The sequence below is a fragment of the Hippocampus comes genome, unplaced genomic scaffold, assembly GCF_001891065.2.
Source record: "Hippocampus comes isolate QL1 unplaced genomic scaffold, H_comes_QL1_v1.1 scaffold174, whole genome shotgun sequence".
In the NCBI taxonomy this organism is placed as follows: domain Eukaryota; kingdom Metazoa; phylum Chordata; class Actinopteri; order Syngnathiformes; family Syngnathidae; genus Hippocampus; species Hippocampus comes.
The window spans coordinates 5,426,427-5,453,749 of NW_017805983.1; the positions used below are offsets into that span (position 1 = coordinate 5,426,427).

A 27,323-nucleotide genomic window follows, 5' to 3' on the forward strand; every position below is an offset into this window, starting at 1 on the left:
GCTTTTCAAAGAGAGGCTCAGACAGAGAAGGACCCATCGTGGAACATGAACTTGTGCATTGAGAACAAGGCAGGATGACAACAGCGAGGCATCAAACAGAAAACGTGTTTCATCTCATCTTCCGTAATGACAATGGAGCCTCATCCCACTCGAGGATTAGACTAATGTTGCAATGAGAAGTGTCTAAACGAAAATCTTGCGTCTTGAAAAGGGTTCCAAGTCTTAAAGATAGACTATTTTTAGCAGAAGTATTCCCCTCATAATTACATTCTGATTTTTTTTTCCATCACGGGTCTCCCCTTGCAGTCTAAATGTGTCATTTATATGAGCCAACTTCACAAAATAAACATTGACAGAAGAGAAGTAAAGTTTGTACACACACCTCTAAATAGACAGTGATGTTGTTACTTATATTGTACTGCATACAGTTCTTTTCTGAAACATTTATTTTGTGCAATGAAACACTTTATTCCCCCTCCGCCCCCAATTTTGCTGCTGTAGACTGCAAATTTCCCCAGTATGGGACAAATAAAGGTTATCTTATCTTATCTAATCTCATCTTATGTTGCTAAATCATGCTAAAATAAGCTTGGTTAACAGTTCTGTGGTTGTTCAAGCAACCTGTGTGACAGAAACAGGCCCAAAGACACAGACAAATATGATAGATAGATAGATAGATAGATAGATAGATAGATAGATAGATAGATAGATAGATAGATAGATAGATAGATAGCAGTGAATCAACCATTCAACAATCTTTCATTTCCAAGATGGAAGCGTCCAAGCTGTGAAAGCATCTTGAATGTACGCACTCATCATTGTCATGCCATGTAATGTATTCTTCTTCTAATGTGAACGGAAGTCTTGCAATTTAAAAATAACTCCTGTTAAGCTTGTACAAGGATGCATAATAGACTAGCTTACGTAAGAGGAGACCCAATTTCAATTCCGAGAAACGTGAAATGATGTTCACAACCTCCAATGAGACACTGAGTGTCATGCTGTTTCCCAACATTCACCCGGGCGCTTTGTGCTTGAATGACATTGTTAGTGCTCTACTTTTCCATCAGTAACCATTGAGCTTGTCATTGTTACTCCTTTTGGTCGTAACCGGTTATGCGTTTAGTACGTGGGTAACACCCAGTGACACTGATGTATTCATAAAGCAGTGGACAGAGGTCGGGAATGATCATCCAACAAGTCAGCTTCCAGGATGGGGCAGATGTGTCACATCTGATCTTCGTGGCATGCTGAGTGTGACGCGACTTCAAAGAGTGAAATCTTTTGGAAAGAATGACTGTAACTAGAGATGGAACAGGTGCAACGTCGATGTTTTTCTTGGACTGCCAGCACTCATGACAGAGTAGTTAGAGCTTCACGTTGTGACGGGATGCAAAACGGAGGGAACCTAAACGCATTGTTTTAATCGATTATAAGAAAACAGCAGATATAGTTCATTAGATCCGATTTTGAAATCAAATTGCACATTACGACTAGTATAAAGTATTTTATTTCTAAGTCTGCAATACAATGTTTGGACTCGATAGATAGATTGATAGATCGATTTTGAATTCATGGATTCTGTTTTGACACCAATGACTTCTCCTATATTACCGGTGGGGTGTTTGTCTCTCGTTTTTCTTGTTTCTTTTTTGTATTATCCCACTATTGCCCAAAAAGGACTTCACCCTGAAAGAAATCTTTAATACTGTACTATCGTACTGTCGTACTTGTGAATGGAGAGGGGAAAAATTATAAATCATGATATGGATATGGACATGAATAATTTGAAAATTGAGATTGCCCTCTTCCAAAAATGGGTGTTTTTACAAATTGTGTGGCATAAACAAACTCTGAAGTGAAACAAACCATCTCGTCTGTCAGGTTGATACAAAATGAGATCACCTCCCCAGGTGATGACGATATTTATAACTCGATTATTCATTGGTCAGTGTTGTTTGAAAGATCAATTTACTGTCGATATTGAAATCTACAGTGCTGTGAAAAAGTATTTGGCTCCTTCCTGATTTCTGTGTTCTTTGCATATTTATCACATACAAAGGTTTGTTCAGGTCATTCAAGCAATTTTAATCTGACAGAGAGACTCCCCATTGAAATGGCTTTGTAAACATTTCCAGACTGATAGATTTCCATAACTTTTTTTTTCAAATTTCTTCTTGATTTTTCTTTGGATTGTGGCATGATGCATTTGTTTCTGGGGATCTTGTAGCCTCCTCCACTTTGTCTGACGGATTCTCTGTATGTGATTTCTTGATTCAGCAAACGTGGTGCAACAAAGGTGTTGCCTGTGAAATAGAACTCAGCTTTCCCAAAACTGTCATTCGTCACAGTTACTGTGAGAGTTAACCAGGAGGGGGGATATAAAATAGAAATTGCATTTTGTATTTACTTGGATTGTTTCTGTGATATTAAAATTGGTTTGATGAACTGAAATCTTTATGTGTGATAAATATGCAAAGGACACAGAAATCAGGAAGGGGGCAAATATTTTTTCACGGCGCTGTATACTGCGGTCATCAACGATATATTTGCGGTTCCCCTGCCCGACTTCTGTGCAGGCAGCGTGGGTCCGGTTCCCACTCACTGACGTTGTGAAAGTGAGTGTGAATGGCTGTCTGCCTCTTTCCAGTTTGTCTTGTGATTGACTGACAACCAGTGCAGAGTGCTGTCTCTCTTTTGTCTGATGTCAGTGAGTGATAAAGAAAATGGACGGATGGAATTGTAAACAGTGACGACATGTGAGCTCAGGTCAAGTGTTTTGAGCGCTGCAAAGTTTGTCATTATATTGGTGTTGACCGCAATAGATGGAATGTTTGTTTTAAGAGATCAGAAAAGAGACTCACCGTCCTCTCGAGACTTTTGAATGAACGCATCCACACCACTTTCTCCGTAGTTTCCCTCGGAGGCCACAGTGGAGACATAGTTCCAGCTCATGGCTTTGACGATGTCCACCATGGCCTGAGCCTGATAGGTGTCAGGCGGCACCACCCGAGAGAAGAAGTCGTAACGCGTGTTGTCACTCAGCTCTGGAGCTGTGGAGGCGTAACTCACCTGGGGGATCTGTCAGGGCAAAATAACAGTAGTGAAGATTCATTATTCTTTAGCAGTATAATCATGCTTGATGATGCGTTTACACAGGTGTGATGCTGCAAAAGCCCATGGGTATTAATTGTGGTGGTATTTTCACATGAGTAAAATTACATATCGCTTGCATATTGCCCAAACCAAGACAGTTGCAATGAAAGACAATCAACAGCAAGTTTGTTGCGCAATTATCATGACCTCGTCAAAGAGAGCAAGCACATTTTCAACACTTTACATTGGTAGCTGTGTAAAACGGGTGAATCGCATCAAGAAGGGCATACAGATAGCATAAAAACTGAAAAACAAATCATGCGTTTGACCCGCTGGGGTGACAGCTGACCCTTTCAGGTCAGAGGCTCATGCTAAAGAAATAGAATGTTGGCTACTGCAGAAATAGAAGGAATTGGGCCTGCATTTGACAATAAAACCTCATCATGTCATTGCAAAGATTAGATGTGTGTGAATGGAGCTTTTGACTGCCCACATCACATCGGTTCATCCTTGAGTTACACAAATTTGAAGAATGTCACTCAAGTGACTCATCCTGTTCACAACAAAGTCAAGCAGAAGCATTCATCTTGAATTCTTTTATTCATTTCCCATCCAAGTTTCATGAGAACTGAGTAATCCCCCCCCCCCCCCACATGATGTGTAATGAAAGCTGAGTCACTGCATTACGTTCTACTGTCAAATAGCGATGCCGTATTCAGGCCAGATGTTAAAAGAATGAAGACGGTGTTATAAGTTGGTACAAAAACTGCAAACTAGACACAGATTTGTTTCCTTGATTTGCATCTGAAGAGCAGAGTGGGCAGTGAGGGGAGTTCTGGTCCGATGCCTCTGTTGTCTCCGGCCGTCACACTTCTTCTCAACATTTCCCTGTCTTGTTTTGAGGCCGAATCGGGTGTGCAAACACTATGCGTCATGAAGTGAATGCTTGTGTTCCTCTGGGATGCTCTGAGAGGCAAGTCGTGTCAGCTTGAATATGTGTGGTGGTTAGTCTGCAAGCAGATGCCAACAACCCTTTGAGCCGTGTCAGTGGGACCTTCACACCTTGGAACTTGAGTCTGGAACGAGGCACTTTTCATCCAAGGATCTGCTTGGGTTTGGTCTTTCGAGATGACCAAGGATGAATGCTTGAAGCATTTCCATCAGCATTTTCAATAAGAGCCTGCTGGGTTGTAAAAGGGTTTCACCTCTTTTTCAGGTAATGCACAGAATCACCAAGGTTATAATAACCCACATCATTTCCCACATACGCGCAGGACCAGATTTGACAGGGAATGCCCACATTTTAGCGTATCTGGCATGATGATGCGTTCATGACAGATTTGAGTGGACAGGAGGATGTGCACAGCCAGAAAAGCGAGTCACTGCACATCATTTTGTCCCACGTATAAAAGATAGAAGGAACTATAACTCTCTGGTCATTGTGGTATGAAAGTGCCCAATGTCTGAGGATGAGCAGTACAGAGAATGGATGGATGCAAGCTCCCAGTGCCACCAGTAGGCCATGATGCTCTGACTTTCCACTTCTGCATGTTCAAATCCAAACAACATACATGTGAAAACGTTTTTCTAGGCAGACATTGATGTGATCAGGCAGCATCAGTTAGACTGCATTCATGTGTTGTTCAAAAGTGTTTGGAAGGTGTTAATGAGCTCGGGTTTCAAAATATTCTCGACTTCTAGCACCTAACAGTACTGTATAAAATACGGAAGCCATGATAGAGATAAACACAGTTGAAGTTGACTCTTGTGCAGAAGCAATTTTAGTATATAACAGTGGCAAATGTGATAACATTGTGTTTTTCTTGCATATTGTAACTGTGAGCAGGATTCAGACTGTACCAATAAGCCTCTCCTGCAGCATACTACACGGCTAACAATACTTAGACATAATAGTATTCAAAATGATCGTGGATGATAACCAGCCTCTTTCGCAGACGCTTCTTGGTCCTATGGATTAACTGCATCGATAAGAACACCCCTAAAATTGGTGGGTTTGGTCGAAATCACAAATATATATTCCCTATTGTTTCTATAATACTGATGGACACGAGTTTCAGGTGGAGTTGGGCTACGGCTTATCTACTGCGCCTTACGTTTGCTTCGCCTGTCAAGCTTTATAGCGCAGCGTGGGTGCCGATGCCAACGGTGGCAGATTAAGCGCTTGAAAATCCTTCTAATAAAGAAAGTAATTTCTGGCGGTGCATGCGTGCCCCAGACTGCTTCAACCGTGCAAAATGAACTTCATATTAGTGACTGAATCACTAGCACAAAAAGGGGGCGCTACAGAGTTATGCGTTTTCAATGAACACACTATCCAAAGGACAGCAACCTTGTGTAATTATATTCCAAGTCCTCAGCTCTGAGCATTTCTATGTTCTTAGTAATTCATCTTCCATGACATGAACAATAAAAGTGAGGTTATTCTCAATGTCGTCCCTTAAACTGGATTGAGATTGTTGGTTAAAAAGACCTGACTATGATTTAGTATCGAAATCAGATACTTGACATGCATTATAATATGACCTACATCTGATGCCACTTTGTTTATTGCACGGTCTGACACAGCATGCATGTGCATACGGCAACATAGGAGGAGTAAGAGAATTGAAAAAAAGGACAAATAAATGTAAATACTGAGATGTGATTCAAAGCAGTTCTTGTCTCTTCACATGGTCATGACAAAGACCCATCAATTCCTTGATTTATTTGTAATAGATTAATTGTAATTAGCACATTAAAATCCGACCTTTATATCGACAGATAGATAGATAGATAGATAGATAGATAGATAGATAGATAGATAGATAGATAGATAGATAGATAGATAGATAGATAGATAGATATACTGTATAGAGAGAGGGTTATTGGTTTAGTCCAGTGAGCAAGAAATGTCATCGGCATAACATCATAAGCTCTGCCAACCCTGATTTCTGACAGAATGGTGAAATTGTGTGATTTTTGCCGCAGTGAAAAAGCCTGAGATGATAAAAGTACAGCGTGGCCTCCAACCAGATCTCGCTGATTTGGCTGAGACAGACAGCTTTGGACATGTCATGGCACCTTATATATGACAGTTACAAAAATTCAATGAAAGAACCTAGTCAAGAATAAGATAATTACATTTACATTTGAATAGAGAACTTTCAACTGTTTTTTTTAATTATAATCCAACTTCAAAATCATATTGACCGTGGTAACACATTCTAAAGAGTCTGAAAAGAGAAATCACCCCAGCTCTTTGGGTAGTATAAGAGAGCGATAATGAATTGAGGTTATTCGACTTTAAGCAGAAGGCATAAGTTAGAAATGAATGAAGTTCGTTGGCCAAGCCTACTCTCGTAATTACATCTGGAGTAGTTTTCCTCAAGCAAAAATGATATCCTCATCCTCTGTTTAATTTGAATATAAATCTCCTCAGAAATGCTGATTCATGATGTAAACTGACATTCAAATTATTTTTGAACCACACGTGTTCATTGCTAACATCTCAACAAGACTTTTGAAATAAAAAAATGCACCTGCCAGTTTTATATGTCCTGGATGCTCTCCAGGGCAGCACGGTGGTCAACTGATTCACACACCGGCCTCACAGTGCAGAGGTGCAGGGTTCAATTTCAGTTCCGGCCTTCCTATGTGGAGTTTGCATGTTCTCCCCGTACCTGCATTGGTTTTCTCCGGGTACTCCGGTTTCCTCCCACATTCCCAAAACATGCGTGGCAGGTTAATAGAACACTCTAAATTGTCCCTTGGTGTGAGAGTGACGGACGCACACGCACACACACACACACACACACACACACACACTGTCACCAGCAGTCTGGTGCAAATCAGTAGCCAGAAGCCTTTCTTGCATTGCGGGGGTTTGAATATATCGTTCTGTCTCTGGAGAAGGAGAACAGGCAGGCTGTAATATATAATGATTTATTTCCCCTATTTTTAACGTTTGATCTCCTCTTTCATCAAAAGATATCTTTCACAAATTGGCTACACATTCATATGTTTTACATTTAAACAATTCATATGATGTTGGAGGAGGATTAAATGTTTGATGGGCCTTGGCACTTCAAGCAGTGCTGTTATTTATACTTGTTAAACGGTGACAAGCAGTAATTTAGGCAATGACAACTGTGATTAATTATCTCATTCCAAATGGAACTATCACTGTAGTTCAACATCCAAATTGTGTCAACCAACCACCGTGGTAAGGTGAGATTTCAACTAAAAGCCATTTGTGATGAATGGGGGATGCAAAACAATAATTCCTTGTGTACTGTAGCAGGATGCATGAACATCCTAAACCCACTTCCACGTTTCCCCTCCTTAGTTGAAGTTAACGAGCAACAAATTGTGATAATGTTTTTGTAAGTGTTGTTTTCACTTATTTGTATATGGCATATTTATTTTTAAGTTTCACTTAATTTGGGGGCTGGAACGGATTAATTGCATTTCCATTCATTGCAATGGGAAACATTACTTCGGTTCCATGTTTGAGGTTCTGCTGTAGTATTTGTGAGATGACAGGATACATTTTGTTTTAATACGTGTTTTCTATTCATGCCTGCTTTGACCTCCTCTGTCTTCATTACCCAGGCATGTGTTCAACTCCTTGAAGGTTCAAAAAACATCAATAAAATCATGTGACATGACATTCTCTCCAGGACTGTAGTACTGTATAGTAATGGGATTATTATTTCAGGAACCGATTCAGCACTGGCCTTGGAGGCTGTGTTAGATATCCAGTACAGCACAGTACTTGAGTTATTCATCCCTTTTACATAAAGGCGTCAAAGAGTCCAATTTGCTGAAGTGTTGGGAGGTTTTTTTGTGTTTCTTTCAGGGAAGGTTCAACAATTATGCATGATTCATTGTTCTCTAACTCAGATTTATAAACTAACGACTATGTAATGCCTCTTTTTGTTTGCAGGAGCTCTAAAAACTGTCAGCAGGCACAAATGTTTGTTGACAAGACAGCAGTGCTACAGTGTAAAATGGCTGATAATGGCCAGAGTGGCTAGAGCTAATTAAAAATAATGAGTTCATGGCCAATCACTTTTTCCTGGGAAAACAGCCTGACCTGAGGCAAACTCTCGCACTTTGATTCCGGCTATAACACCTTTCATTTAAATTAACCAGATAATTTGTCTCACATCATAATCATCAGGCTATTACAGTGTGTGTGTGTGTGTTTTTAAGTACAGTATGCAAAATGTGGAGACAGCAATATTAGGTTTTATTCACCATCTATCCATCCATTCTCTGTACTGCTTTTCCTTACAGGGGTCAAGAGCGTGTTGGAGCCTATCCCAGCTGTTTTGGGGCAAAAGGCGGGATAAACTCTGAACTGGTTGCCAGCCAATCGGAGTTCACATCTAGATAAACAACCATTGGCAAGAAAAAAAACCCTGAAATTGCAGGAAAAATATTAATCACACCTTTGAAGTTGGTTCGTTCAGGCCCCTAGAAATCCTGGACCGACAGGCATGTATGCGCATGTGGTAGTCTGATGGTTAGTCTGCCTTAGTCTACATGTTTAGTGCATTAGAATTAGCTTCTTAACCCCCGTGCAATGCAGGTACACTTCATGTACACCTGACATGCGTTGTGTTGTAAAAACGAATGCATGCCACAGGTTTAAAACCCATGCATGGCATGCATTTGTTTTTGCAACACAACACATGTCAGGTGTACATGAAGTGTACCTGCATTGCACGGGGGTTTTAAGCAAACGAAACCTGTTACCCGTGAGCACATTGACTAATGCCCATTTTTCATCGTTAGATGTAGAAGCATAGTTTGGCACAATTAATATTACTTCTGTATTTGATCCACGTTTCTGCATCTATAAAAAAGTGAATGATGAATCTCAGTGAACCATCATCGTCTTGGAGGAAATAGATCCATTGAAAAGAAAGGTGATATTTTCAGAAGACAGCAAAAGACAAATGGAGGACAAATTTGCCATAGTAGCCAGTTTGTTTTGTCTCACATCTGAAAAACTAGAACAAGATGGAATGTAGAACGTAGCCGAATGTGTATTCACAGTACTTTCCCCATGTGTATGGTCTACTTGTCCAAGTGATGAAGAGCAAAAAGTGGAGGTCACTTTGATCTACTCTAACATCAGGGGAATGTACAGTAATTCTGGAAAGAAAGAACGTGACTGGGTTTTGATTAAATTGCTCCTCTTTGTGATGGCTCATTGTAAAAACACAGCACAAGGTATCGAAGTAGTTGAAACAAACACACTACCAAATTTTAGTTGCAGGTTTAAGGTTAAGGTTAAATATAACAGATGAGGCGAGATTGGGTACCATGATTCCTCTGTTGATCGCATCAAATATTAATGTAGAGTCCATGTCTGTAGGCTGCAACACTCACTCTGAGCAACTTCCTGATCCTTTAATTGTGTTTGTTCTGCAGTGCAAACGCAATGAGAGTTGATTTTGCAAGAGCAGTGTGCAGATATCTAGAGATTGGCCATCGATAATTATCACCAGTATCTCTTTTTGTGTTGAACATTTTTTATCTTTACCCAGACCCGTCCCCAGGGGCGAGCTGTGCCCACCCAGCAAGATGCTTGTGCCCCCTCCACTTGGGACAGAGATCTCTAAAAATAAATAAATAAATTAATTAATTAATTTCTTTATTTAAAAAATAAAAATAATAATAATCATAATAAGAATAAAATAAAAAAAGCAGGTCATCTTAAACCTCCGGTGGCGCATAACGTCTATCGCCGGAAGTTGTTCAGCGGTCAGCAGTCTGCAATTGCAGCTTGCAATCAGTGCTGTGGTGATATATCTTTTTTATTATTATTCTCATTCAGTTTGTTTCATCTACAATTCACCGATGGCACTGGCAAAGAATGGAAAAATAGAGCTCCAGCAGAAGCATTTTAAAACAGTACATGTGAGCTAAGATAGTCACGTTCATGCATTTAACATGCCTCCTTGTCATGTCTCCCACTAAGGTAGGCAGTGATTTCCTTTTCACAAACTCTTGTATCTACTTTATTTTTCTGTTTCGTTCATGTCAGGGGCCCTTGAGGCCGTTGCTCATCATGGCATCCGTGGGTGGGTGCGTGTGCATGGGTGCGTGCGCCTGTGCGTGCTAATACGTGTATGCATGCTTATGCGTGCACGTGCGTTATACCGGTCGATCGCAGAAGGTTGGTTGGGTTGAAAAGTAGATCTTCGGTCAATAAAGGTTGGGCACTCCTGATATATGCTATGGCGTGACTGTAGGCAGGGGCTTCTCGGCAACGTGTTTGGCCTAATGTCACAGTAATTTACCTGCAAATCTATGGTATATTCAAAACTTCTTTCTGCCAAAGGATCAATGTTCTATTCAGATCTCGAACTATTCATAAATTGCACAATGTAGAGACATCTTACATACAATGTCAAATTGACACAGAACATGAAATTATATTTACTCTCGAGGTCTTCAAGGTTTCTCTGAGCAAGCGTTGAATGAGTTTAACGAACAATACAGTAGATCCAGTTAAATGGATCAAATTAACATTCAGCTTTAACAAAGGTCGACATTTCGTTCGGTTCATTCACACAAATCTTTTGCAAAAAGGTTTTACGGTTACTTTTATTTGCATTTGAAAGTCTTCAAATGATTTGTCTTCTTACAAATAATATGTAGAAAAGTGTTGCATGGCAGACGGATGAGCAGTGATGACGAAGCTCAGCACTGAAACAAATCCCACAACCCTTTCAAGACAGTTCATTAAAAAGAAAAACTCACAGCCACCATGCCACAATGGAGCGAAACAGAATATATACACTGATGCAGGTCAAGGGGTTAACCTCCAAAAGAGGCCCACTGATAAATACTCAGTCAGAAGCATTGAGTGAATGAACAAGCATGCACTAAACATCTTGGGGTTATCGAAGTCACAGGCGGTATTACTTATCTGGAGAGTGTGTTATCTCCACTGGACAACATTTGGTCTTCCACCTTCTGCTGCCGAACATGTCTTATCACATTTGGAGGAAAGGAATGAGAAGGAATATTTTATAAACCATCAAGACTCTTTCGAGATGGATTTTTTTTTTTCGCCACTGAGCTGAGGTATGGCCCTAGTTTCGAGAGTTGCGTTCAAAATATTAACCGTGTTATTTTGGAACATCTTCCTTTTGTTTGCAACTAAAATATGAGCAGCAAAAAGTCATTTTAGAGCATTTGTCTTGCCGCAATTACTTCGGTGACCTCTTTCTAATGAGAATGAGAATATACACTTCTCGCGCCATAGCAAGTGAAGCCTTGAAGATAAGCGGCCTCCAAGGTTTGATGGACTTTTTGTGGGGCATACCACTGACACAGGCAAATTAATGACCCCCCTGGAGAGAGACACTGGTCTATGGGGAGGCTTATTTATAGAGCAATGTTTTGATGGAAAGTGTGTGTGTGTGTGTGTGTGTGTGTGTGTGTGTGTGTGTGTGTGTGTGTGTGTGTGTGACTTGGTCATACTGATACTAAATGACCCACCAAGACTAGGGGAGGAAAAAAACGTGAGGAGCTGAAAAGCAAGTCCTCATGACCCGTGAGGTCGATTTTACCAGTTTGAAACTACTGTAACCAATGATTTACGATGGTTACAGTATGTCGCAAAATTGTGCAAAATTGTTGCTAGCGACACGCTCTCAAGAGGCAAACAAGACAAATGTCCGAATCCAAGTCAAGTCCGAATCCAGATGAGATCAAGAGTAAACCTTAAGACAGAAAAATACTGTTTTCACAAACGCCAAGTTACGGAAAAGTCATTATTCTTGACACTCCCCTTTGCTTTATTAACCGTGTATGCAACAAAAACAGTTGCCTCTTTTTGTGGTGTCTTTTGGGTTTTTTTATGTTCATGTTCCACACGTGTCATTCAGAGTAAAGCCAAGTTACTTGGCAGAGTCATGACAAACCCAAAAGTTGCGATCAGTACATCTATACCTGCAGGACGAAACTAATGAGATGAATCCGTGTTTGCTTTGATTAAACAATGGTGTCAAATATGTTTACTTGCCTAATAAATGGATCCGGGCCAGCTTGAATCACTTGCTAGTCCTTAAACACGACCTTTCCCTCAAACCAAAATCAATCGCCACAAAGTCAGGTGCCCTGCCTTATCAATACTGGCCTCTGATGAAAGGCACTCACCAATAGAGAGCCCTTCCTGACTGCTTAAGTTACCGGGGCAATGCTTTGCGATATACTGCTGAAGTTGGAGGACATGACTTGGCAGGGAAAGAGAATAATACACATACACACCTCCTTTGTTGAAAGATTAAATTAAAGTGAAATCTCTGTTGTGCATGCGAGCAGCCAAAGGCATAATTCACCCAAAAAAAAGACCAAGACAGCCTGCAATGCCGTGCGTTGTTTACTTTTCAGATATTTTTTTAATTACATTCCAGTGAAAAAGTTCCCACTTGCTGATTGTTAATGCTGAGAGTGTTCATTCTGCTGGCATTCTTTCCAATCCTTTTTTTTTTCTCTTTGGATTGGTCCTTTTGGTGCATTTACATCGCAGAAAGTCTGCAATAGGAAATCCAAATGTTTAATTCCAGTGGTAAAACTCTGTCAGATCTAATGAAAGAGACATTTGTATGAACCTTTGAAAATGTTCCTCTCCAATTTGATTCGCATGGAAGCAAGCAATGCCCCTTCATATAGTAATTGACCATTGGTAAACAATATTTATTCTGCAGCTGCAGTGGGAATATGAGGAATGAGTGATATGAGGAAATCCTTGAAAATTTGAGTGGATCCATTGGAGGAAAAACAAAATAAACCACCATTGGTTATAAAGTGCAGCTGTCAGGCCTGCTGTTTCTTTCTCTTAACAAGAATGAGCACATCTTAAATTGGGTAGCTCCTGCATCAAGACCTTGCACTTGCATTCAGAGAACTTCAAGACAAGAAAACATGCTTTGAATCAACCAAGAACCCTGGCAAATGAATGAAGCAGCATTTCCAGGGTAAATGAAATGTGTCTTGAGTGTGTCAGGAGTGTCAGCACCCTGCACATTTACGCATAAATTGCAGTCAAGTATTCCTCAAAACAAAATTATGGACATGTGTTCTGAATTAAAAGGAAAGTAAACAACTAAAACATTTGCTTTAGCAATAGATTTTATTTTATGACTTAAATTCATCACCGACATACTGTATCTCTGTTCACACCATGACATTTCCACCAGAACACACGTTAAAGCTTCCAAAACGACCATTATAGAAACGACAATGAGAAAAAGTTTCCTTTTTGTTTTTTGTTTTTTTTTTGTTTGTTGTTTTATGAGCTAACAAAGGTGAAATTAGATATTGGATTTTGAACACAATACCCGGGTTGGGCAGTAGTGGTCTTACTCGATTCACATCGCGGAGGGTGTGTAGCTTTTCAGGAGTGAAGCTATCACGTAAGACGCTATCATCGACAAAAGCTATATTTCCGCAGGCAGTTCTAAATCTAAAATGAATCCCTTCCGTTTAATGTCACTTATCAATCCGCCCAAGACGGTATTTAAAAAGATGTTGAAAGCTATTTCAGACTGAAATTCAGGAGAGTAAACTTTGATGGTCAAGTTGTTATTGAAGAGGTTTTACCATGACAAGTATGCCCATTTCCTTTGCCTGCCTAACGACACTTTCTGTTTGATTTTACTTGTTGCCCTACACATTACATTTAACCCAGACGATAGGCTTTCATTTCACTTCATCGCTGAAGGAAATACGATTGATTAATCCTTCACGTTCAAGGCCATTCACGTTAACCGTTTCGACTCAGGAAATGCTGTTGTATTTCATTCGTTAAAGAGGTTTCTAAAACAACAAGAGCATTGTTGAAGGCTAATCACCACATTTCACCTTGGTATCATCATTCCCATACCGATGAAATAGGTGCAATGGTTGTCTTTCAATTGGACAGCCCATTTATCAATACACTCCTGTGGTTTGGTTTTCCCTCAGGGGCACAAGACCACCACGGAGCTCAATGCTCACAATCCATGCCAATGGCTACAGATGATCATTCTCAAAGTTGCTGCCTTAGACAATGACATACTGCAGTTTTCCCTACATGGCCTTTTAAAAATAAACATGCTGAGGAAAAAAAAAATATCGTTATTTCAGTTTGTATGAGCACTTGGTGAAATTCTCATCTACAGGAAGCTGCTTTCAACCCAACATCTCAGTGACCCGAACCTCTCAACTCTCTGTTGCGCTTTAGTTTATGCGATGAAGTGTAGGACAAGCCATTCTATTACTTTGAGTGATGGCATGATTGATTGCATTCAAGCCTGAGTTTGGTGATCCCACAAGCTTACTTGCAGAAAAGGAGATTACCCCTGCCAAAACATGATCCTGCATCCTTCTTCTGAGTTTTCGATCAAGGCCCATGCAATTTACAACATTGTTTACAGACCCTATCAGGCATCCTCTGCATCACCTTCCCTCCCACGCGGGCTGACAAAAGTACAGCACAGTTCTGATTATAAACAGTCTTTAATTGCCAGTGAAACTGTCTGATCTTAATCACTGTGAAACACAGCTCATTATAAGACAGAATTATATATTCCAGCGGTAAAGAAAGGCTGAATGCATGAAAAATAACAGCATTGTCAATTATGTGATACATATATCAAGTGGAAAGTGCACCGAAATTTCAAACTGATTAAATAACCAAAAAGCCAAAATAAGATGCTATTTTTCCAATACAGTGTTTCACAACCTTTCGTGAGCCAAGGCACACGTTTCACATCGGAAAAAAACTCATGGCACACCATTTTGCCAGACAATGAATAAGGTTACAGGTTAATTATGGACGGTACTTTCTGTCTTTTGGGCAGTTGATTGTTCTGCCTGTTACGATGTGTCGTGTGTCGTTGCCATAGATTAATATATGTGACGATATCTATCTATCTATCCAGGTATCTATTTATCTATCTATCTATATACAAAATTTCCTCGTCTCACCCCTCGGGTGGTGTCCATCCCACATTCAGCTCGGGTCATCTACCAGAGGCAAGGAAGCTTGAGGGTTCTGCGCAGTATCCTTGCTGTTCCCAGCACTGCGCTTTTCTGGACTGAGATGTCCGATGTCTGTTGCAACCAGTCATTCAAATTCATATATATATATATATATATATATATATACACACAGTATATGGGGGGGGGTTCTTACTAGAAATAACATTTTGTATCGGAAAATAATTTTTTGATTGATGCAAGTGCATCGAATCGAACTGGATCATTCCACTTTAAAATATACCCAGAAACATATTGAATCATTTTTTATTGGCTAGATATATATGAGAAGGAAAGGGCACGGAACTGGCAGATTTATTTAAATGTATGTAAATTGACAACAAAAATGGCATTGCATCGTAGCCTTCTCCGACTTAGCCGTACCATATCAAATTGAATCGTAATCTTACTGAGTAAGATCCGAATCGAATCCCTCCACTGTCATACATATGTATTTTTTTTTTCTCTCCAAATAATTGAAAGATAATTTCCTGTGACACATCTAATGAGCTCTCCTGGCACATGAGTTGGGAATCACTGTTCTAATATTTAACAGTGTCAGTGGGGAGGGTAGGAGGGGACATGGGAGGCATACATGTACACATAAATATATATTGCCTGTGTTTGCATCACACTGTTATGTACAGTCTGCGCTCTAAAACTGTCAACCTCTTTGGAGACATCTATCTGTCTCAGATTGAAAGTCAACAATGCTGTGCAGCGGGCGTTGACTTGGGGGGGGGGTCAGACTTCTTTTGATTCACAAAAACAACCCCTTGTATAGTCAATGATTGTGTAGCCTTGATCACACCATGAATAATGTGCAACTTTTATTTTTGGTTTGGTTTTGTTTGGTGGAGCTCTACTCCCAGCCAGCAAGCCAGTTTGGATGCTTTGATCCCGGTGCTGTGGCCCTTTACTCACAGATTGCCAGTGTACTCTCTCCGGACTACCTGGGAAAGGAATTTGATGAGCTAATCATCAGTGTGAATCGCCATGCAAGTTGGTGTGATTATGTCATTGTGCAGGAGCAGCGGCAATCCTGGCATGAATCGATGCTTCACCTGATGACAGGCAACAGCACTTGAGATATTCAACACTGCTTTGATGAATTCCCTGAAAATCCAAAAACAGTGGACTCCCTGCATTAATACCAAATTGAAAGAGCTCGCGTGAACAGGATGAAACTGAAGAATGAAGCAATGTCAAGCAAGTATTAATTAAAAAGTCTTGCCAAACCCATACATGGATACCTTGGAGCACAAGCAAACGAATCCCTCCAAAAAATAACAATTATCACCCACAATCCATGTTAACTCCACATCTAGATTCCCTCCAGGGTTTCGCTGCAACGCGTCAACTTCACCAGCTTCTCATCTAACAGCACTCCTTTTTTTTTTTTCTTCTCCACATTGTTTGATTTACTTATGTTGTCTATATTTGTCGTGTCTGTATTTTAGAATGCCTGCATCAAAAGATAGTCTCTTTTGTTAACTAGGCCACATCATCATTAGACTCTCAGGAAGGAAAAACTGCAAGAGGGTTTTGCGCGTCATTATCACCCTCACCAGAAAAAAGTACTCTTCTTTTCTCCTAAATGATTTAGTATGTCCTCTCTGGGTCTGAGGATTGCACCACTTTCCGTTGGTTGTTTAGGAGCCATTAGAGAGGGAGGAGAACAAGTGGAGCTAACATTTAAACAAAAAGGCTTGGCACATAACAGTATCTGGGTTTCTATCTCTCTGGGAATCACTGTCAAACTGCACTCACACATTGAATTCAACAAACACGAGTGATGCAAACTCAACCAATTTTCTGTTTTTAACTTCATCATTTCAAGATCAAGTTTACCAGAAATGTAATTTCATATACTGAGTGAAAGAAAAAGATGAGTTTATTGGGCTGTGGTGCTGGAATGTCCAGTAGATTTGTGTCTTTGAGGCGCCAGCAGCGAGAAGGCATTCATGTGCGAGTAATACTCTGCAAATACTGTATATGGGTCAAGACGAACTGGACACAATTTTATATGGATGAAGAATGCAAAGTGCAAGAAAGAAGGAACCCCTCCACCCCGAGTCATCACCTTATTATGACTGAAGGCTCCATGTGTCCCAATGATCCTTGGCGTGAAGTTGTCTTGAGCTTCATGACTCAGTGAAAACAAAGTTTCGGTGAAGCCACCCCCCTGGAAACAGGCCTGGAGCTGAGCCTTGATGGCGAGCACCCAGTGGCCAGGGCTGCAGCCCATAGCCCGAAGAGTTAATAAGGGTCAAGTCTAGGCTTGCTTTTTACCGAGAGGGGCCCCTTTAACTAAAGCGTCCAGAAATCAAGCCAGTTAAAAAAAAAAAAAAAAAAAAAAATTGTAATCATCCAAGTGGTTCAGTGCTTCACCAAAGCTTCATTACGAATGATCCGTTTCCAATCTGTAAAAGGCTGTCCTTAACCACCACATGGATGCATCGTTGGCAAAGTCATTGGCCCTGGGCATCAACATACCTTCGCAACCCACTGCTTGGGCATTTGGTTAGAATGCCTCCAGGAAGCTTCCCTGGTGAGGCATTCCAGGGCATGTCCCAATGGGACGAGGACCCAGGAATGAACCATATAGCGAGACCATGCCTCCTGGCTGGCCTGGGAACCCATTCGAGTCCTCTGAAAAACTGGACAAAGTGTTTAGGTAGAAGGAATTCTGGTTTTTCCTTCTTAAGCTACTGCCCGTTCAATCCAACGCTGGATAAGTGGAAGGAGCAAATGATTTGTCTTGAGGAAGAAGGAAGAAGTCAACTTTATGGAGCTTACAGCGGACAAATTCATTGCTTACGGCAGCAACAATTGCAAAATCAGAAAGAGGAGGAGGAGTACAACCCAAGGAATTGCAGAGAACCAATACTTATTTCTGTAATTTAATATGGAGTGCCTTTTGTGTTGAACGATTCGGCCATAGTTTGAGTGTCATAATGAAATAATGTAGGAGAAATGTCGCTTATTTGAGGGAAAATATTTCTCTCTGGTAAAGGCTGACAGAACTAGCAACCATTCAATTGGATTGCCGCTGCATTTATTTCATCAATCCAAAAGGACACTGTAGTAAGCAAACAAGTTGGTGTGATGAAATGTCGAGCTGGCCCTACGGATCCAGACAGAGGGGGACCTGCATCTTGGACTCACGCAGTATGCAGTTGAACCCCGGGGCTGTTGGATTTGCAGCACTGCATCGAGTTTTGCTCCAGGCCATTCATCCACTTTCCCAAGCATAGCTGAGCTAAGAGAGAATCATGTGTATAACTTTTATTGATGACGCTGCAATATGCTCGAAAGGTTGATATCTCAACTTGCCTAGCAGTTGCAGTAGTCTTTATATATTCCCCCGCAAAAGAATGGCAGAGAGAAGAGCAGTCCATCAAAGGCACTTTTTCAGTCTCTTCAATCGTTGTTTTCTTTCCTCTCTATTTTACATATTCGCGCAACATCCAAACCTCTTATACCAATATTACCAATGTCAAAGATTTCAAGTTGGGAAATAAACATTAAAAAAAAAGTTCTATTTTGCCGTGGCTTGGCTTAGCATTGTAAGATAAGCACAAAAACATCATGGTGTCTGCTCCCCGGTGCTCCAGGTTGCCTCATTATCCAAAGAGGTCAGAGGAAATTGGCTGGACCTTTGCTAGGAGGAAAGCTACCATATGAGGAATTCAGGTCAGGTCAGATGGCTATTTTAACGCAAACACTGCACCGTTTGCAGCTCAACTGGAGAACTAGTGGAAACTACAGTAAGTAATGGGAACGCCACATGATGCAGACAGCGCACAACACGTTGACAGGGTGCACATCTCGCAAAGTGACACATGGAGGTATGTAGCAGCTGAATACCGATATAAAATATTTTGTTTTCCAGCAGGATCTCGCTGCAAGCAGCTGATTGCCATTTCTATTGGACATATTTTCACCACTGGCAAAGTACGAGCCAACAGGCCCTAAATCAATCAGCGATTAATATAATCAATAATTCATATGCTAGCAGGGGAAGCCACAGCAGAAATACCCATATATCATGAAGGAATTATGGTCTGTTGCCTGCACCATCGGTGACACACTGTTTTCATTTGTCACATGTAAGATTGCACTGCTGCAATTTACAGTTTAAAGTGGCATACCACCAGGATGCACATATGACACATGGTATGATGGTAGATGATGATGACTCATGAGGCATATTAAAAAAAATGTCTGCCTGATTTTTTTTTTCTCTTTTCTTTTATTGTTTCTACTTCATTTTATCTTTCACAACTGACATTCAAAAATTTCGGACAATAATTCTCTAATATTCTATTCAGCTGACAAAGTTTATGTAATTATGTCATCCCAGGAGTTTTTTGTCATGAAAATAAGCATTTTCTGGTTGAAACACACAGAATGTGGCCAGCATTTTTGCAGTGAATAAGCGCCACCTCCTTCAATCTGCAATGGAAAATTAATATTGACAAAGTCCGATAGACAACTCCAGTCTGGACATACAGAAGGCAAACATCTCCATGCAGAGCATTCCAAGCATTCTATTTTGGTGTTGCTCCTATTTCAGCAGCTTCATAAAGTCTCTATGCATGCTTTTGATGGAATGTGAATGTCCACAAGCAACATTTCTTTCACATGGCAGGTTTTTACATTCACTAGTTTTTTTCCGGTGACAAGGTGCTACAAAATGCAAACACTTCATCAGTGCTTGTTTGCAGCTGTCGCAGACGCTGATGTTTGACGAGATATTCTGACTAATTACTACTAGTGTGTGCATGTGTGTGTGTGTGTGTGTGTGTGTGTGTGTGTTGGGGGTGGGGTGGGTGGAAGTAGTCAGCAAATTAGGTTAGTTAACATTGCTTAAGCACATGGCGGTACTAAAACAACAGTCTCTTAACATTAATGGTTTGGTTTACAATGCAGCTTTCCCAACAACACCCCCAGCACCCCCCCCCCCAAAAAAAAGAAGACTGGTAAATCTGCAGAGAATTGTGTGATTCCTAGCCAAGAACACTTTTCAACAGGAAAGTTTTGTTTTGTCTGACCATTTGATTGCAACAAGACGTATTTGACTCCTGTCTGCCAAATAAGTAGTGTACAGGGGACGGGGGCGAAACCATAACTAGTTGTCTTGATATTTGTGCTTAAGAGCAGACCATATATCCTTTACTTGTAAGGCAAGGTCTCCATTTGTAAATCATGATTCCAAAACAAGCCACGTATGAAGCAGTCATTGTTTTGACTGTTTGTGCAGAAATCTTTTTCTCATGTAGCTCAAGCTGAGACATGTCATGAAAGCCACTTTCTTAAATATTGCCTTCAACAGGGCCCTCCGAGAGCAAAGTAAACAAATCATTGACACAGATAAATCTCCACAATTCACAATGACAACTGATTTATTCCATTCTGCATGGTTTCATTAGAAAGAGGATTCATCTTGCACGAGTTTTTCTTTGCCCCGAGTGTTTAAACACTGATGGAATCACATCTAATTTGGGGAACTGAGCACAAGCTCTCTTGATTGAAGTGGCAAGGTTGTCATTTTTTGGTTTGTTTTGTGATATTTGTCCCTGTGATTTTGCCACTGTGCGGTGCAGCAACCGCCTAGCTCCCGCATTAGCAAGAATCACACAGTAATCGTTTGAAATTATTTGGGAAGGTTCATCTCAAAATACGGTATATGTCAATCTGGAGTGCTTAACCCACGGGTGCCCATTACGTCGATTGCGATCGACCAATAGATCAAGGACTGGTCCCAAGTCGATCCGAGGGGTGTTGAGGGAATAAAACCCAAACATTTGTGTCTCTGTGCATGTTAGTAATATATTTCTGTGTTAATGCACACTGCACCCTTATCATTCTATCACTCTCACTTTCACAAAAAGTATTTAAAAAGAAAATAAAATAAAGCAGGTCATCGTTAACCTACGGTGACGTTTAACTGCGTCACCGGAAGTTGTAAGCGCTCAGCAGTCTGCAGTTGCAGCTTGTGATCGGAGTTGTTGCGCTGTATCTTTTATTGTTATCATTATTCTCATTCAGAGTTTGTTTTGTACAATTCACCAAAGGGACGGGAAAAGAATGGGAATCTGGAGGGCCGAGAAAAGCATTTCAAAACGGTACGCGTGAGCTTCGATCGTTAACAGGCTGCCTAAGTGCGTCGCATGCCTCAGCGTCAGGCTATTGCTCATCATGGCATGCGTGTGTACGTGCACGCGTGCGCAGTAAGGGGTCGATTGTGGGAGGTTGGTTGATCGAAAAGTAGATCTTCGGTCAAAAAAGTTTGGGGACCCCTGGCTTAACCGCTAAGAATATATATTTTTTATTTAATGAGGGAGTGAATAATTACAGTACTGTATATCAGTTGAAAAAAACAAGTTGTTCATAAAATGTTCTATTTTGGTAATTTTCAAGGTAAAAAAAACCAAAACAAAGCCAAATGCTATTATGTGTTGCAGTGTGTTCACTTGTATTTTTTGCAGCATGGTTTTGGTGCATTGACTTGCACGACAACAACAGTATTTCAATGCGTAACAAACAGTTCTTTTGATACCATAGTGAGAAATGCTTTTATTTTGCAGAGGTCATTTTGACATCTTCAGGTGCCCTAATGCAGTGATTTTCAAACTTTTTTGAGCCAAGGCACAGTTCTTTCATTGAAAAAAATCTCGCGGCACACCACTAGCTGAAAATGTGACACCCCCCGCTTATTTTACCAATTAACGTGTTATATTGTTACTATAACCGTTTTTAACATTGAAGAATGACGTTATAACAGCTTGAATTGGAATCAAATGAACACAAAGAAAACAATATTTTATCATCTTTCATGTTTATTGTTTCACCGTCGTCCTGCATTCATGCGTCACAAATTCGCTTGTCTCTCGTCGAAACACAAGACAATTGGCTAGCTGTTGCTGCTTCCTAGCGGTATGGGTGGGTACTACATGATTACTTTCTGGGCGAAAGACCACACAGGCATCTAAATTGGATATTTTCCGCGGCACACCTGACAATGTCTCGCGTCACACCAGTGTGCCACGGCACACGGGTTGAAAAACACTGTCCTAATGTATACGGTAATCTCACTCACCAGTCCATCCTAAAGTATCTTTCCGGCAAATGCTTGCTGATGTCGCAGCCATTATTGGGACATGGTGGCCATCCAATAACAATACAGAAGTCCATCCATCTGGACAGAAGTAGGGCCACGGTCATCACTGACTAAAAACCACTTGAAAATCTGCCTTTTTGTATTTCTTAGACCACTGCAAACATTTCTCCTTGGATAGATTAGTTTGGGGTGGCCGAAATAAAGCTTTATGTGTGACTGCAAGACTGCATTGAGAGTTCCTTGGGAATGAAGAGAATGGCTTTTTAACAGCTGCTCTCCTAATACGATTCAGTTTGCTCACCGAAAGTTTCCTTAATGTGCCTTTATTGGAACAAAGCCCTGTGCTCTCTGTGTAATACGCAAATTATTTAGTAGTACAGCGATTTTCTTAAAATGCATTTTCATGTCACAAGGCATAGGACTGTTCCGAGCTTTTTATCAGCAAAAAAAAAAAAAGCCCCCATCTCCTCACCCCTACCCCCGTTACGCATAAAAACTGAGACTTACAGGTACCTCATAGAAGTAAAACCTAATTTCATTTAATTTGTTTACCTGAAAGTAAACCTGTCCAGATGATTGGTAATCTAAATTGACACATGAAACAACATATGAAGAAACTCTTAAAAAATATGCTGATTCAACATAAATCCGAGATGTTTAAGAATAGCACTACACAATAATAGTGCAACTGGAACTCTGCTTCCGCCGTTCAGAAAAAAAAGCTTCTGAATGGCTAAAAACAAATTTTTAAGAAATGATGACCGACACTGTTTTGGAGAAGCCGAGTCAGAGTCCGGACTTGAATCAGTTTGAAATGCTAAGGCATGAACTAAATAAAAGGTCGTTCATGCTGGAAAACCCTCCTGTGTTGTTGTCGCAGTGTTAAAGCAATTCCGCAAGGAAGAGTCGGCCAAAATATCTCCACAGAGATGCAATAAACTCATGGCCAGTTAAAAGAAATACTTGAGTGTTCACAAAATGTTCTTAACGATAGCATTCTGCCTTTTGAGCATCTCGTCAAAAACAGCTGTTGAAGTGAGTACCGGTAGGGATTTCCTGTCTCACTTCATCCAATAATGAACCCAGTCAACTACCAAGCAGTGAGCTGCTGTACCTATTGTGAATTAGCTCCGTGTGCCCCTGGTAGCTCCCCATATTATTACAAATTAGTTAGGATGGTACACGGCCAAGAAAGTGGTTAATAACATGTAGATGCCTTCTTGCAAAATAGATGAAGAAACGAAACGGTGTGAACAACTCCAGTAACTGAAGTGAACCATTAATATTATTTTCCAAAAATACCAAAATAGGGTGGCCCAGTAGTCGAGTGGTTAGCGCGTCAACCTCACAATGCAGAGGTCGTGGGTTTGATCCCGGTTCTGGCCTTCTTGTGTTTGGTTTGCATGTTCTCCACGTGCCTGCGTGGGTTTTCTCCGGGTACTCCGGTTTCCTCCCACATTCCAAAAACATGCATGGCAGGCTGATTGAACACTCCAAATTGTCCCGAGGTGTGAGTGTGAGCACTGATGGTTCGTCTCTGTGTGCCCTGCGATTGGCTGGCAACCGGTTCAGGGTGTCCCCGGCCTACTGCCCGAAGACAACTGGGATAGGTTCCAGCAACCCCCACAACCCTAGTGAGGATAAAGCGGTTCGGAAAATGAATGAATGAATATAATAGAATTATAATCATCTGAATATATAAAAACAACCTGATGGACTTTCACCAAGTTAATGAGCATCTCATTATTGTTTAATTCCATCTTCCATTTTTCTTTTTATCATGTTTTGAAATTGATTGAGCACTGAGTGTTGGGGACAGTGTCTGCTCTCAGGCAAGTACGGGAGATTGTGGGGGATGTCAATGAAATTTATGCTCGTGATGAATAACCCCAATGGTAATAGTGGTCACATGAATGGCTGCAGGTGGGAAATGAGAATCAAGGGCAAATTGGAAGAAGTTCCTTTTCTGTTCAATTAAAGGTGCTTTCACGAGAGTGCAGTTCTTCTTGTAAATGATAGCCTCCAACACTAACAGCACATAAAAACTCAATCCATCCATTTTCTATACTGCCTCACCTGACTTAGGCTGAGTGGCGGGCACCCCGGACTGATCACCAGTCAAGTGCAGGGCTGATAAAGTCTTACCGGTGTCAAAATAAATGAATTAAAAAATAAAATATACTGTCAGTGTATGCTGCATTTTTCTTGAAATGTCTGCAAAGTGTTCCCATAATTGAGCAGCCGGCATTAAATCCTCTCCACCGTTCTTACACAGCCTCGGGTCTGTCGGTGTCAGTGCGCTAAATTACTGTATGCTCACAGTGGGCTGCCGAGCCAGGGGGCATATCAGTAACAGTCGAACTCACCACTAAAATGCAAAGCCCTCACACAGAGACAAAGAAACTCCAAAATATCCACTTCTTTCTCAACCATGATATCACTGGCAGCAGAAGCACCCTAATCCATTACCCTTGACGCCCACACTGGAAGGGATCTGTGGATGCCTGATAAACAAACAGAAACAAAGCCTGAAGACTGCCCACATTTACTGTATGTTTTTATTTATTTTTTTGCCATTATGGCTCCGTTTTTAAGAAGAGGCAGTGGGAAACAGGGCTTTATATACAACCCCTTTTCTCAGAACAAGCTAAGGGTTGCACGGCCCTTAAGATATTGTTTTTAAAGGCTGCCTGAGCACCATAAGAGGCTGGAACCGGCAGAGCCTCTCAAAGTCCTCTCCCACTATTCGCTTGATTTCTTCATCGTTTTCGTGCCATTTCTCTCTCCTCATTTTTTGTATTAATTTCTGTCTACATCTTCTATCTCTTGGCGAAGGCTGCCCTTCCTTGCTTGCAGGATTTCAATGGGGTTTCAATCCAAATATTCCAATTTTTTTTTAAGCAAATTTAATGAAAATGCCAAAAACAGACATGCAACTAATGCTATTTCCATTGGTTATTATTTTGCGAATATTGAGAGGAGGGGGGACTGCCGACGCTATGAGATGACGTCATATGAGATACATTTTCCCTTTATCGATAGGCTGAAAAATCACCTTAATCTTGTCTAAACCGCAGGTCTCAACCTCCGGTCCTCAAGGGCACCAATCCAGCATGTTGCAGATCTTTCCCTCCTCCAACACACCTGATTCAGGATTGTTTTCAGGCTCCTGAATAGCTTGCTTGCTGATGAGCTGATCATTTGAATCAGGTTCGTTGGAGAAGCTTCGGAAAGTAGCAATTATTATCCAGTATGTTCCTTTAAATACAAGTTTGTTCCAGCTACAAACCTTTTCCATAGCATGTTGATTTTGTTAAATGGTCAGGGATGTGTTAAGTTATCCATCCATCTTCTACCGCTTATCCGGGGTCGGGTCGCGGGGTCAGCAGCTTTAGCCCAGACTTCCCTCTCCCCAGCTCTTCCTGGGGGATCCCGAGGCGTTCCCAGACCAGCGTGTCCTGGGTCGTCCACGGGGTCTCCTATATTAACAATTTTAATATAGCTCAAAAACCCTTTTTGAGATATTGCTATAGGCTGTATCTATCAAGAGTAACACATCCTAGAATCATCTCTGATCTATATAAAACTTGATATCCCCGCCCCCCCCCACCCCAACCACCCAAAAAAAATCTTTAATATTTTACTACAATGGGTGTGTACTCTCAGTGCTTTATTTCCCTGCCAGTTGTTAATGGCTTACGATGCTGCACAGATGTGTTAAAAACTTCTAATATTTCACATCTTGGTCACTGAATGTTGCTGCGTAAACAGTCTGTGCTGAAAATTCACAGCACTGTTAAATAATTCAAAGCACTCTGCAATCCATTCTCCCTGCCAGTTTTCCGAGCTCCAACCACCCTATTGATTTGTATCGGGCCACCTCATTGGGCGTATGTGTTTATGTGGACACAAGCATATTAAAATGTGTTTAAAATAAAACAAGTAAAAGTTTGGTGGGTGGATTTAGACGAAAGATGACTCTATTATTAAAGTCATTTGAGATGACTGAACAGAATGGAGGGGGGGGGTACTTATTTCAACTGCTTGAGTAAAATGGGATTGTAGCCGTTGTTGAATATCCCTTAAGAACTTGAAGGCAACTGATTAGCACCACCTAATTATCTATTACAAAAGCTATTAAGAATACATCACTTAAGTATTCAATGGAGTGCTTTTTTTTTCATTTCCAATAAAAATTGTAGAGGATTTTTCCCTTATTCCCAAATTAGTTTCTGAACTAGCTGGGATAGCATGTGGCTGTTGCCTCAGCAGCTTCAGTCTTCCTACACAGGTCGTGGGAATGTACAGTACATTGCCATTACCTGTGCAGGGAGACTGAAATAGTGCCTTTTGAATGCATTGCATATTTGCTGTATGCAAATTTGAATTGGAGCCATTCCTTGTGACATGGAAGTACATCTACAGTCCATGTTCAAATTCTCGACAGCTCGGAGAAGGTACTCCTTTGCAAACCCCAATAGTACATTTCATTAAATATTTGATCACTGCATTTTCAAGCTGGACTTGCAAAAAAAAAAAAAAAAAAGAAAGAAATGGGACACATTGACAGCATGTGCGGCTGAGTTAAGTGAGTATGCCTGCAGTCTCTCCGGCTTAAAATCAAGCTGGGACTTGCTAATGTCTGAAACCTGATCGCGGGTTTGTTCGGATCTTGTCATTCCTGGATGTGTTTGATGCTGACCACAACAGACAGCTAACATCTCCATGTTTGAGCAATATATATATGTATTCATTTTCCGAACCAAGGTTGTGGGGGGTGCTGGAGCCTATCCCAGCTGTCTTCGGGCAGTAGGTGGGGGACACCCTGAATCAGTTGCCAGAGAATCGCAGGGCACACAGAGACAAACAACCATCCAATCCACGCCCATATATATATATATATATATAAATATATATATATACGTGCTGGAGCCTATCCCAGCTGTCTTCGGGCAGTAGGTGGGGGACACCCTGAATCAGTTGCCAGAGAATCGCAGGGCACACAGAGACAAACAACCATCCAATCCACGCCCATATATATATATATATATATAAA

At 40.9% G+C, this 27,323-nt stretch overlaps 1 protein-coding gene across 2 annotated transcripts in view; it reads right to left on the minus strand.

Moving 5' to 3' along the window:
- The window catches only part of LOC109528741 (metabotropic glutamate receptor 4-like), a 129,361-nt gene that overhangs the window by 39,369 nt on the left and 62,669 nt on the right, over positions 1-27,323 (minus strand). For both annotated transcript variants that reach the window (XR_002170724.1, XM_019891699.1), the window contains exon 3: positions 2,865-3,081. Coding sequence is in view for 1 of the 2 variants with exons in the window: in XM_019891699.1 (XP_019747258.1) it covers positions 2,865-3,081 (217 nt within the window). In the remaining variant the exon portion in view is untranslated. The remainder of the gene's footprint in view (positions 1-2,864; positions 3,082-27,323) is intronic.